This window comes from Fusarium oxysporum, chromosome 12, assembly GCF_000149955.1.
Source record: "Fusarium oxysporum f. sp. lycopersici 4287 chromosome 12, whole genome shotgun sequence".
Taxonomy (NCBI): domain Eukaryota; kingdom Fungi; phylum Ascomycota; class Sordariomycetes; order Hypocreales; family Nectriaceae; genus Fusarium; species Fusarium oxysporum.
Window position 1 is genome coordinate 514,962 of NC_030997.1, and position 11,958 is coordinate 526,919.

Consider the following 11,958-nt stretch of genomic DNA (forward strand, 5'->3'; position numbering starts at 1 on the left):
AACATAAGTACACGGAGTTGGCTCAGCCAGTCTTCTGGCACGTTCGATTTGACTAATTGATGCGCTGTTACCTTGAAGGTCCCCGCCGTGAGTGATATTTGCCCGTAGCAAAGATCCTTGTAAATGAACAGTCGCCGACTGTTGGATTCCCCTAATCGGCGAACAGACAATCCGCCGACCAAAACTAAGGTACCACGATTTCCGAGCATTGCCTTTTAAATGTGATACGGAAAACTGACTGACTTCGTATACTATTTATTCATTCTCTTGATGATATTGTTGAGACTAACGAGCCATATACTGGGCCTCACGAATCGAGAACTTAAGGCCACATACAGCGGACCGGAGATTGTGAGACGATGACCCTCCATTCAGCACACAAAGAAACCACAGGGGATACCAAGATCAAATATCCATTTTGGTTTGGTGGTAGTGCCAGCGCTTTGGCTGCTTGCGCCACTCATCCTCTTGATCTTGGTACAGTAACATGTTTTCTTGACGTTGAACGGAGCTAATCAAACTTACCAGTCAAGGTAAATTTTCCCATAATTCATATTTTACTCAATCAACTCACGATAGACTTGGTGTGCAGGTCCGTCTGCAGACACGTACAGTGAATGTGGCCCCGTCGTTTGGTTCGGCCGTCAAGACCATCATCAGTGATGAAGGCATACCAGCCTTGTACAGTGGTCTAACAGCATCAATTGTGCGCCAACTCACCTATTCGGGCATTCGTTTTGGCATATATGAGGAACTCAAGTCGAGGGCTGGTCCTGCTCCCAGCAGTCACTTTCTCCTTGCCACTGCGTGGTGCTCTGGATTCGCGGGTGGAATTGCTGGTAACTTTGCCGATGTTCTAAATGTGAGAATGCAGCACGATGGGTCACTTCCATCTCACCACAGGCACAACTATCGTCATGTCGGCGACGGAATGTTGCGAATGGCACGGGAAGAAGGTATCAGCGCCTACATGAGAGGATGGCTGCCTAACTGTACACGTGCTGCGACCCAAACGGCAGGGCAGCTTGCAAGCTATGATATCATAAAAGGGTGTATCATCAACTATAGCCAGACAGATGAGACACCCGCTGTACAAGCCCTTTCCGCGTTTCTAGCAGCTGTCGTTGCAGTGACCATCACGAATCCTCTGGATGTTGTCAAAACAAGGGTCATGTCTTCTATGTCTACAGCAGGGACAGGTATGGTAGTTACTGTAAGGGAAGCGATCCGGGCAGAAGGAGGTACTTGGATCTTTCGAGGATGGGTACCGAGCTTTTTACGAGTTGGACCGTAAGTATGTCGGCAATAGTTCTTCACAAGTTCACCGTTAATGGTATACAGGCATACGATGTGCATGTTCGCATTTTTGGAGATTCAACGGAGTGTCTATCGAAAGATATGCACTTGATTGTATATCCGACTTGACACGAATGAAATTATAGTGGCGTCAATGAAGTCATGCTTATAAATTCCCGATGATTATAACATGAGGCACAGATTGAACATTGATGTCCCAAATGGAAATATAACCACACTGAACACTGTTCCGCTACAGATAAAATCGATGTATGATCAGACTGGTTTCGGGGGTTCCCCAAGGCCTTCCTACCAGTGGTAGTAGAGCCGATCGGTGAGGGGACATGAGGCATTGGAGGCTTCATCAGCGGCAAAAAACCAGAGATGCCGGATTTCCGTTGTACTTTAGGCGATCTATGCTTGTAAATGCTGTAATCAATTTGGACCCTCAATCCATCAATTGACCGGCAGCCCTCCATGTTACTCCTATGGAGCTCACGCTTCCAGCGCAAGGAGTAGTCCGTTCCGCTCCAGCGCATGTCTGATCGGGCTAGATCCACCAGATATGGACTGCTCCGACGACCGCCACCGCTGATCGGGATGGTTCCATGACCGACGCGCCGCCGAAGAAACGGGCTCAAATATTGACAAAAAGGCCCAGAAGGGACTGTTCTGGGGCCACAAGCTGAAGAAGTCTTCCTATCCTTCCAGTAATGATCTCTCGTTCAATCGGTATCACGCAGCGAAGAAATATGGCGACCCAAGTTCTCACCAAGTCCACCAAAGCTGAGCTGTTCCCAAATGGCGGCTGGGATACCCACCACCATATCTTCGAGCGTATGTTCTCTTGATGTCATACCTTTGAAGGCCTCGATTAACACTATACCAGCGTCCACCTTTTCCTATAGCCCAACCCGTCATTTGACGCCCCCAGCCGCAACAGTCCAGTCCTTCAAGACCTTCCGACAGAAACTTGGCATCACCAATTCCGTGCTTACCCATGGGCTATCGTACGGTGATGACTGTACTTCGCTCAAGACTTTCGTCACCCAGCTGGGAAAGTCTAGTACATCAGGCGTTGGTGTCATTGACCCAGAGAATACTACTGATGACGAAATACGAGATATGCAGGTCGCAGGAATTTGTGGTCTTCGTGTGAATCTCTATCACTATAACGCGATGGAAGACGTAGAGCTCCAGAAAAAGACTCTCCGCGCGTACCTTGGACGGGTAACACGTTTGTCACTTCCTTGGAGTCTCACAATGACAACAATCCGAACCGACTTCTGGGACACCCTAGCGACGTTTGTGCGAGAGGAAGTTGCCCCAACAGGTCGGCCCCTCATCACAGATCATTTCGGACTACTCAAGGCGCCGAGTATGCTTCCAGCTCAGTACCGACAAGACCCAACTCAACAGCCAGGATTCGCACCCATTCTACGACTCGTCAAAGACGGTCTTCTCTATGTGAAACTCAGCGCTCCATACCGCGTCAGCGAGCAGAGTCCACACTACAGCGATCTGAAGTTCCTTGTACGAGCTCTTGTTGAGGCGAATCCACGACAGGTCATTTGGGGTAGTGACTGGCCGCATACCCCGAGGATGAAGGTGCGAAGTCATGAAGAAGCTATGAAAGAGACACCATTCTTGGAGGTAGATGATGAAGCGTGGCTATGGAGTTTGCGGGAGTGGTTGTCGGACCAAGAATGGCACATGTTGATGGTCGATAACCCAAAGAGATTGTTTGGCTAGATAGAAACTGTAGATACACTTGCGCAAATACTTAGAACAGAACAGAATGGATATCAGGTCGAGGTTTATATCTATATCTACTACTTATCATCATTAATTACCCTTAACAACCTACTAGATGTTCCCCCCCTGGGGGGGGGGGGGGGGGGGGGTGGGGTACAGCGCCTTGAAGCTGCATTTGGTCTGAGTATATGCAGCAGTAATTGGTAATCTCATGTGTGAGGTCTATTTATCTTTACGAATAGTACGGATCAAATCTCCCATAGCCGCGCCATTCCGAAGCTCCGCAAACATCTTCTCATCAATCTCAGCTCGCTCTTGACACAAAGCCACGACCTGCTCTATCAGAGAGGGGGGGACGGAAACAACACCATCAGCGTCTCCAACCAAGATATCACCCGGGTTTATCCACAAATCACCGCTGAACTGGAGCGGAACATTGATCTCGGAGGCCCGGGTGAACGTGTTGGATCCCAAGATAGATTGACCTTTGGAAAATACCTGCACCTAGTTAGCTCAACTTTAGTAAGAATGGGGAAACAATACGTACAGGGAACTTGAACTCTCTATGCTCGTTGACATCCCTCATTCTTCCATTGATGACAACGCCCTCCGCACCCAGATACTTAGCGCGAGTGGACATGAGGCCACCCCAGCAAGCAGAGGCAACAGTGGGAGGCTGATGGATATACATGACTCCACCTTTCACATTATGGTCGACGAAGTGCTTGTCAAGCTTGGGTGCTTTTGTATCATTTGCCTCAACCATCTTCACCGTGACAGCTGGGCCGAAGATACGGGTCTGCGAGTCGACAGACCGCAATTTTATGCCATCAAGAAAGCCCCCTCTGGGATGCTTAAGCTTGACCAGCGCATCTCCAATCTAGAAAATGGTTAGGGGAGTTGGAGCTGGAATACTTGCGGGGTTTCTCTTACGTCGCATGATGTAAACTTGCGCAACAGCTCGCGGGCTTTGGATGACATGATGAATTGTTTCCGAAAAATGAAGAGCCAGTGGGAGCTTGGCTTGCGAAGGTATGCTGAGAAGCCGATGCTTAGATGTTTTGATTCAAAGCTACGAGGACAGCTCCGCGTTCCGCCCAGACTGAAAGACGCGCTAATTGCCCCCGTGGGGAAGAATTGAAATGGGCTGGTTCCTATTGGTCAATTCCTCCAGGAGGACTCTTCCGTCTCACGGAGTGCTCCTCGAGTCCAGACACTCAACGAACGAGTCTGGGGAAATGCGGGGTATGAACTTTGGGGAATGGGCTGGGGAAGTCCAGCATCAGACTTTTTGGCAGTGGTTAGCTCAAGGGACTAGCGAAGAGGCGAAATTGATATAAGGATGGACTTGTGCGCTCGAATTAACTTCGATAAAGCTCACAGCAAAGTTTTCAGCTTGGCTTCGAGACATCCGTTCAACCAAACAGTTCTTGGATCATCTTACTTCAGAATGACTGTCGCCATGACCGAGCAGAAGCAAGAGCTTTCCCTCTCGTCGGAGCACGTCGATGAGATGCCAGTCAAGGCTGAAGAGGCCATTAGCAACGGACTTGGTATGACGGATGAGCAGTATGATGCCAATGAGAAGAGTCTGGTACGCAAGTTGGACTTTACTCTTCTGCCCATGGTCTGGCTGCTTTACTTCTTCAATTATCTCGACCGAAATAATATCGCGTGAGTTCTCGCGAAGTACTGCGGAAACTTGGTAGCAATCACTAACAATCTTCAGACAAGCACGTCTCAGCAGCTTTGAACAGGACCTTGGTCTCAAGGGTAACCAGTTCAATGTTGCAGTGTCAATCCTCAACGTCGGATACATGCTTATGCAACTCCCCAGGTAAAATGACACCTTCATGTTCGAAGCTCAAAGGCTAACGCATATTAGCAACATGCTCCTTACTCGAACCCGCCCATCGATGTACATCCCAGCCTGGACTGCTTTATGGTCTATTGTGTCTGCCGCTACTGCTGGCGCTGGTACTTACACTCACTTGATCGTCATCCGATTCTTCCTTGGTATCGCAGAAGCACCTTTCTTCCCAGGCATGTCTCATCCTTCCGCTGAATACAAACATACCCACTAACTCCGAGCACAGGTGCCATGTTCCTGCTAAGCTGCTGGTATCCTCGCAAGGAGCTTGCCCTTCGAACCGCGATCCTATACTCTGGTGTTCTCCTCGCCACCGCCTTCTCGGGTCTCATTGCCGCTGGTGTTCTATCAGGACTTGAGGGCGCTAGAGGTATGGCTGGCTGGCAGTGGCTATTCATCCTCGAGGGCGCCGGAAGCTTTGTGGCTGCTATCGTTGCCTTCTTCGTGCTGCCTGACTTCCCTGGACAAAAGACCGGAGCGATGAAGTGGCTGCTTTCGGATGATGAACAGAAGGTAGCTGTTGAGCGTATCAACAGAGACCGCGTCTCTCTTCCAGATGCTGATCACGGTGTCTTTGCGGGCTTGATGATGGCTGTCAAGGATCTCCGAACTTGGGTCTTCGTAAGTCCGGCTGTTCCAAAACGCCTCATGACAATGCTAACAGTGAATAGGTCATCATGCTTACGGCCAACCATAGTGCCTATGGCTTCAACAGCTTCTTTCCCACCATCGTCAAGGGGTTCAAGCTCGGCAACACCACCCTTACCCTCATTCTTACTGCCCCTCCTTATCTCATCGCCACGGCCACTGCCTTCGCCACAGCATGGTCCAGCGATCGTCGCAAAAACCGAGGCTATCACATCGCCATCCCTCAGGCAGTCGCCTGCATCGGCTTCATCATCTCCGTTGCCACACTCAACAACGCCGCTCGATACGCGGCCGCTTTCCTTTACATCTGCGGATGTTTCTCATCCAACGCGATGGTCTTTAGTTGGGCTAGTTCAACTCTGAACCAGACGCCTGAGAAGCGAGCGTGCGCCACTGCCATCATCAATCTTCTCAGCCAGCTTGGTAATATCTGGAGCCCTTATTTCTTCCCTGCTAGTGATGGACCGCGCTACATCAAGGCCAATCTGCTCATGATGGCCTTTTCGGCGCTTTCGGTTGCGACTTGTGTGTTCATGAGATTTAGCTTGCAGAAGGCGAACAAGAAGCTTCGCGAGTCTGGTGATGGTATCAATTTGTTTACCCTGTAAGGTTTCAGGTTATTTCATTCGAACATGTCTGGTTATTCGGTATCTCGAGATTGAGCAGCTTTAAATGGATAACAAATAAAGAGCTTTTTGCGGACCTTTGACGAACAGTGTATGGATTAAGATTCGGGTGTCGCATCTCTTCCCAAGCGGATTAAACCATTCATGGCTGTCTTCCGCAAGGCTTAACATTCCCAAATTTTCAGTGATTCCAGGCCTAATCTCGGATAATTCATGAAGCCTGGTTCGGCTAAGGTGAATCTCAAAAAAGGCACTAACTGGCTAGTGTCTGGCCTCTTTGGCGAGAAGGACTCGGGGAACCGCTCACTGAGGTTCTCCCCCCGATATCCGAGGGCCGCGCATCCACGAGTCAGCCACGCTTGGCCATTTTCATCATGGGGCAAAAGAAATGTTTTGGTTCTATTGCTTCCAGTGAAATGGGGAATGTTTATACCTCGAGCTTTCTTGTTGGTGCTGTATACTGGCCTTGTCACCATCCGACAACATGCATATCCTCCAAAGACAGCCCATCGACGTCGAGTCAACGCTAGCGTCATTAACTCTTGCTGAGAAGATCTCTCTTCTTTCTGGTACGTTCTTAGTCATCTATAGTTTGATCTGTAATTGTTAACACCTAACAGGTTCCGACTTTTGGAATTCTCAAGCCATATCATCTCATGGCATCTCTTCAGTAAAATGCACTGACGGGCCCAATGGTGCCCGAGGAGGGAGATTCTTCAACCCTGTTCCAGCATTATGTATCCCTTGTGGAACTGGCCTTGGTGCAACCTGGAACCCGGATCTTCTCTATTCAGCAGGTCAACTACTGTCTAGAGAATGTGATGCGAAAGGTGCACATGTTTGGCTAGGCCCTACAGTCAATCTGGTCCGTGGACCCCTCAATGGTCGCGGTTTTGAGAGCTTCTCTGAGGATCCGCACCTGAGTGGTGTATTAGCCACGGCAATAATCAATGGAGTTCAAAGCAGGGGCACAGCAGCAGCCCTGAAACACTTTGTGGCCAACGATCAAGAAACGGCCAAAATGTCGACGGATATATGTATGTCAGAGAGGGCGTTGCGCGAGGTTTACCTCAAACCCTTCCAGATGGCAGTCAGGGATGCTAAACCCAAGATTGTTATGTCTTCATATAACAAGGTCAATGGCGTACACGTGTCAGAAAGCAGGAAGCTTCTGAAAGATGTATTGCGAAGTGAGTGGGATTTCGACGGTCTAGTCATGAGTGACTGGTAGGTAGTCCACTGCTTATTATATGACCGCAAGCTAACTCTCTAGGTACGGCACATATGGTTGCACCGATGCACTCAATGCGGGCGTGGATATTGAGATGCCAGGTCCCTCAAGACATCGCGCTGACAAGGCCTTGGTGGCAGTCGTTTCAGGCAAGGTCAGTCGCAAGACGATAGACGAGCGAGCCAGAAAGGTTCTCGAGCTTGGAAATGCCACTGCTTCAGCTCGAGTATCGACGAAAGAGTCAACTCGTGACTCGCCTGAGGACAGAGCACTAAACAGGCGACTCGCGACGGAGAGTCTCGTGCTTTTGAAGAACTCAGACAAAATCTTACCCATCAATCCTCAAGATTGTGAAGATATCGCGATCATTGGACCAAACGCCAAACTTCCTGCAGCTTGTGGTGGGGGAAGTGCGAATTTACGACCATATTATACCAGCTCGGTCTTTCAAGGAATCAGCGACCAACTTCCCTCAAATGCAAATGTGTATTTTGAACCTGGGGTATTTGGTCACGTCTTGTTGCCATATTTCACAGGTGACCACGTCACGGATGAGAATGGGTTGCCTGGTGTCTCTATCTCTTTCTTCAATGAGCCTGAGTCAGCGTGGCAAACAAGGAAGCCATTTGACCAGCAGAGTATACCCGATACAACATACCAACTAATGGATTATGACCATCCAGAAAGGGGTGGGACGTTCTACATGTCCATGACCGCGTACTACAAACCAGATGTAGAAGGTACCTATGAATTCGGTCTCGCCAGCTATGGAGTCTCGAGGCTATATATAGACGAACATCTGGTCATCGACAACGCTACATCGCAGACCCATGCCGGGATGTTCTTCGGCCATGGATCCAGAGAAGAGCGTGGAACATATGATATGAAGGCTGGTAAGACATATCGACTGCGCGTTGAAGCTGGTAGTGCATCGACTTCAATAACAACAGGCGGCTCCTTCATTCCCATACCAGGTGGAGCATGCCGCCTGGGCGGTTGTCTCAAACTTGATCCCGAAGAAGGCATAAGACGTGCTGTCACAGTTGCAAAGAAATGTAAGCACACTTTCGTTATAGTCGGCCTCAATGCAGATTTCGAAAAGGAGGGCAAAGATCGAGAGTCTATGAGCCTACCGCCGCATGTCGACGACCTTGTCTCTGCGGTGCTAAAGGCTCAACCGAACGCTATAGTGGTGACTCAAGCTGGAAACCCGATTGAGATACCATGGCGACATAAGGCGAAGACTATATTGCATAGCTGGTACGGGGGAAATGAGGCGGGCAATGCAGTTGCCGACGTGGTCTTCGGCAAGGTCAACCCCAGTGGCAAATTGCCTATCACATTCCCGAGCAGACTTCAAGATGGACCGACTTTCTTAAGTTTTGGAAGTGATAACGGAAGGATATACTATTCCGAGGACGTTTTCGTTGGGCATCGCTGGTTTGATGCTCGGGGCATTGAGCCAGCCTTCGAATTCGGGTAAGTTTACTCTATTGACCTTCAAAAAACCACCGCTTACGGCATCTAGTCACGGTCTGAGCTACACAACATTCTCAACGTCCAATATCCTAGTAGCGGAAGACGGCGTACGCGTTGAGGTGAAAAACACTGGGAAGATGGCTGGTGCCGAGGTCGTAATGCTTTATGTCTCTTATGACGCGGCAAAGTCGGGCCAGAAGTCGAGGTTTCACCGCCCGGTGCGAACGCTCATTGGGTTCCAGAAGGTGTTTTTGGAACCGGGTCAAGAAGCGACGGCGTTCGTAGCATTAGACAAGTACAGCACCGCGGTTTGGGATGAGACGGCCGATAGTTGGCTTTGCGAAGCGGGAACATACACCGCTTCTTTCAGGAGCTCGAGTGACAGTTTGGAAGTTAGCTTCAAGGTGGAGAGGGACTTGTACTGGAACGGTGCATAGCTTGAGTATAAGCGGGCATGGTTAGACAAGAGGCATCTTATAATTTCTTTGAAAACCTTAGCAAAAACCACATTTTTACATACTGCCTACATCTGGCATAGTCCAATCCCCATCTGCGAGAGGCCAGAATGAATCCATGAAAACATCAGGCTGCCCCGAGCCGTACTGACCATGAAGCCCAAAATTAAAGATGTTGTCCAAGTGAGGCTCAGCCTCGCCGAGGTAGAGACTAAAGTCTGCTTGATCCTGAGCAACTGGCTCAGGCAGCGGCGAGATGTTCATAGGCATAAAGTTTGCTGTTGATGTAGATCTTGGTTCATTCCCAAATGCCATTTCGGAAGCTGGCTGCGCAGAGTCTCCATGGTCTTCAGAATCGCCTTGCTCCCCGGGCTGAAACTGAAGGTTTTGAACCGTCTCGGTGACGCTGTGCTTGGAAAAGACTTCTCTGGCCCCGGAGCTACTAATGTCTCTCGAGGCTCCTGTTGTATTGTAGCTCTCTGACTCTTCCTCTTCCCAGATTGAAGGGCAGGCGTAAGGTCCATGACGATCTCGCTCTGCATCATTTACTAAGTCGCTAATGCCCTTCTTCAAGATCGCAGTTGTGGGGAGGATCACTGCCTGTTCTTCCAGTGCCTCAGCACAAGCTGTCAGTCGGGTGACAAGATCCGTCTGTGGCATATCGCCCATAGGGTACTGTCCAAGTCTTGAGATGATCCTCGCAGAATGGAATGCGCACATCGCAATTGAAGGATCACTGATCAGCTCCGATCCTCCGACTGACTTGGGTACTTCAAGGATCTTGGATACGGAGATGGCATGGTACAGACACTTTTCGCGACATGCTGAAGTGTATTCTGGTGACAGCTGTAATATCTCAGCAGTTGGGAGGCCCTCCCGGAACCCCGGGATTGTAAAGCGGAAAAGGTCGCAATGTGTCTGATGCCACCAAGCATGCAGCATCAGGAATGGGGTACGCGAAGGCGAGAAGGCCCGCAGAGAGAAGGCTGCTGGGTCCCAATGGTATCGTACAGGCAAACTAGCTGAGAATTGACGCAATTCGTTTTCGATGGACTCTACTGCAAGTAGGCATTGATCGATGGGCTCTCTGTGATTTGTGATCGTAAGGGTAAGTCTAAGTCACGGTTAGGCGAGAGTATGCAGCAGCAGATCTGGGCTCTGACCTTTGCACGCGATTGCGAATGTCCAAAACGCGAATACAGTAGCCAAGCAGGCCAATATTGGATATATCCTCATGTGGACTCGAGTGCAGCGGCACTGTTATTACTGGAGCGTCCATGGAAAACGACTTTTCGGCACATGGCAGCCGGATATGGAGAGTCTCTGGAGTACAGGCCGTGAACTCCGTCTTCCCACTCGAGTACAACGAGTCCATGATATAGATGGCCCACATCAGTCGTCGTCGACGCTCTTGCACTAGAAACTTCTGACGCGGATCTTCGTGGTTGAGTCGAAGGATGTAGGCGAGCCTCGATGTTAGAGCCATCGAGACAAGCATCTTGCTGACGCGCTGCGAGAGGTAGTGGTCCAACGTGACGAGAAGCCATGCTTCAATATCCGATAGCCGAGGCTGGGCAACTCGTCTGAGGAGGTGTGTTTCTGCATCTTCAATCCATTTCTTTGCCATCGCTCTATGTTCAGAACTGCCTGGGTTGATGAACCGCGATGTGATCCCGCATATCGCTGATAGCACGCATGGGTTTAGCTCGTTCTTTGACCATGATTGTAACAGGGTTGCTCTATGGAGAAATCCGTAACAAGGTATTGAGTGTATTAGGTCGAAGTAGGCATCGATGTGTTGCTTGACGGTTTGTTTGCTTATTCCTAGGTCCCTGTTTCCAATCAGCGTCGCAAGCGTGAGTAGTAGTAGTGACACGGCTTACCATTGTGAGGTCTGTACTGGTGTTGGCATCGAGCCGGATGAAGGTTGACCGCCTAGTTGTCTTTGGGCCTGTGAGTGTTGAGATTCATGGCGGTCGGATTCTGGGGCTGACGGGGTGCTGCCCGCTGCAATCGAGGGTTCACCACGAGGCGACGGGCCAGAGTCATGACTGTCAGCCCTCGCGGCTGAAGGGTAATGACAAGGACTTCCTCGATCCGAACAGCGTGAACATGCCGGTCTCCGGCCAGAGCACTTCAGCTTGCGATCGCGACACGGTATACACGCCCTAGATACGCGTCGTCTTTCTAGAACCTCTATTCCGTTGTCGGAGTCTGTTACCAACAGAGAGCAATTGAATTTGAGCCTTTTGCAGTTGTTACAGCCTTTAGGATCGCCATCGCATCTCACCTGCAGTCAATTCTCATTAGCCGATGTTCATTTGTTCGCGGCTGTCGCATACCTTGCGGTTCCGACATTGCGCACATATCTCGGATGTTTTGCGATTTCGCATACGGGGTCCATTTCTTGGCTCCATTGCGAATCTCATCCGAACAGTTCAGGCCAGGATGAGAAAAGGAAGTCGGGCGGAAGAGAAGAGTTGAGGTCTACCCCAAATTCCAAGCACAGAGGAGGTTCCGCCCGACATCCGAGCTCGGAAATGCACTAACTCTGCGGTTCTCCACTTACCCCAGACCTTTACCTGGGGAAATCAGGAG

At 50.0% G+C, this 11,958-nt stretch overlaps 7 protein-coding genes across 7 annotated transcripts; 5 read left to right on the forward strand and 2 right to left on the reverse strand.

The window, feature by feature from the left end:
- Positions 1-359: 359 nt before the first annotated feature.
- FOXG_21116 (uncharacterized protein) lies at positions 360-1,294 on the forward strand (the record flags this gene model as incomplete). Its single annotated transcript, XM_018401455.1, has 2 exons — positions 360-477; positions 534-1,294. The coding sequence occupies 2 exons, from the start codon at positions 360-362 to the stop codon at positions 1,292-1,294; spliced, it is 879 nt and encodes a 292-aa protein (XP_018252438.1).
- On the forward strand, positions 1,261-1,618 carry FOXG_13260 (uncharacterized protein; the record flags this gene model as incomplete). The annotated part of the gene is made up of 2 exons (XM_018393217.1): positions 1,261-1,290; positions 1,556-1,618. The coding sequence occupies 2 exons, from the start codon at positions 1,261-1,263 to the stop codon at positions 1,616-1,618; spliced, it is 93 nt and encodes a 30-aa protein (XP_018252439.1).
- Positions 1,619-2,048: 430 nt separating this feature from the next.
- On the forward strand, positions 2,049-3,048 carry FOXG_13261 (uncharacterized protein; the record flags this gene model as incomplete). Its single annotated transcript, XM_018393218.1, has 2 exons — positions 2,049-2,133; positions 2,186-3,048. 2 exons carry the CDS (start codon positions 2,049-2,051, stop codon positions 3,046-3,048), a joined length of 948 nt encoding a protein of 315 aa, XP_018252440.1.
- Positions 3,049-3,196: 148 nt separating this feature from the next.
- FOXG_13262 (uncharacterized protein) lies at positions 3,197-4,130 on the reverse strand. The gene is made up of 3 exons (XM_018393219.1): positions 3,985-4,130; positions 3,599-3,931; positions 3,197-3,549 (listed from the first exon to the last, which is right to left on the reverse strand). Exons 1-3 carry the CDS (start codon positions 4,030-4,032, stop codon positions 3,274-3,276), a joined length of 657 nt encoding a protein of 218 aa, XP_018252441.1. The 5' UTR covers positions 4,033-4,130; the 3' UTR covers positions 3,197-3,273.
- Positions 4,131-4,303: 173 nt separating this feature from the next.
- FOXG_13263 (uncharacterized protein) lies at positions 4,304-6,186 on the forward strand. Its single transcript, XM_018393220.1, has 5 exons — positions 4,304-4,725; positions 4,781-4,888; positions 4,937-5,094; positions 5,148-5,542; positions 5,593-6,186. The coding sequence occupies exons 1-5, from the start codon at positions 4,394-4,396 to the stop codon at positions 6,175-6,177; spliced, it is 1,578 nt and encodes a 525-aa protein (XP_018252442.1). The 5' UTR covers positions 4,304-4,393; the 3' UTR covers positions 6,178-6,186.
- Positions 6,187-6,679: 493 nt separating this feature from the next.
- FOXG_13264 (uncharacterized protein) lies at positions 6,680-9,342 on the forward strand (the record flags this gene model as incomplete). The annotated part of the gene is made up of 4 exons (XM_018393221.1): positions 6,680-6,764; positions 6,816-7,422; positions 7,469-8,905; positions 8,955-9,342. The coding sequence occupies 4 exons, from the start codon at positions 6,680-6,682 to the stop codon at positions 9,340-9,342; spliced, it is 2,517 nt and encodes an 838-aa protein (XP_018252443.1).
- Positions 9,337-11,840, reverse strand: FOXG_13265 (uncharacterized protein). The gene is made up of 4 exons (XM_018393222.1): positions 11,703-11,840; positions 11,244-11,650; positions 10,524-11,192; positions 9,337-10,474 (listed from the first exon to the last, which is right to left on the reverse strand). The coding sequence occupies exons 1-4, from the start codon at positions 11,787-11,789 to the stop codon at positions 9,418-9,420; spliced, it is 2,220 nt and encodes a 739-aa protein (XP_018252444.1). The 5' UTR covers positions 11,790-11,840; the 3' UTR covers positions 9,337-9,417.
- Positions 11,841-11,958: the final 118 nt, after the last annotated feature.

Coding starts and splice junctions, on each gene's coding strand:
- FOXG_13263 (XM_018393220.1), top strand. CDS start 4,394: ATGGACTTGTGCGCTCGAATTAACTTCGATAAAGCTCACAGCAAAGTT. Junction 5,095..5,147: donor AGAAGCACCTTTCTTCCCAG/GCATGTCTCATC, acceptor CTCCGAGCACAG/GTGCCATGTTCCTGCTAAGC. Junction 5,543..5,592: donor ATCTCCGAACTTGGGTCTTC/GTAAGTCCGGCT, acceptor AACAGTGAATAG/GTCATCATGCTTACGGCCAA.
- FOXG_13262 (XM_018393219.1), bottom strand. CDS start 4,032: ATGTCATCCAAAGCCCGCGAGCTGTTGCGCAAGTTTACATCATGCGAC. Junction 3,932..3,984: donor GCAAGTTTACATCATGCGAC/GTAAGAGAAACC, acceptor ACCATTTTCTAG/ATTGGAGATGCGCTGGTCAA. Junction 3,550..3,598: donor ATAGAGAGTTCAAGTTCCCT/GTACGTATTGTT, acceptor AACTAGGTGCAG/GTATTTTCCAAAGGTCAATC.
- FOXG_13265 (XM_018393222.1), bottom strand. CDS start 11,789: ATGAGATTCGCAATGGAGCCAAGAAATGGACCCCGTATGCGAAATCGC. Junction 11,193..11,243: donor CCAGTACAGACCTCACAATG/GTAAGCCGTGTC, acceptor GATTGGAAACAG/GGACCTAGGAATAAGCAAAC. Junction 10,475..10,523: donor ATTCGCAATCGCGTGCAAAG/GTCAGAGCCCAG, acceptor ACCGTGACTTAG/ACTTACCCTTACGATCACAA.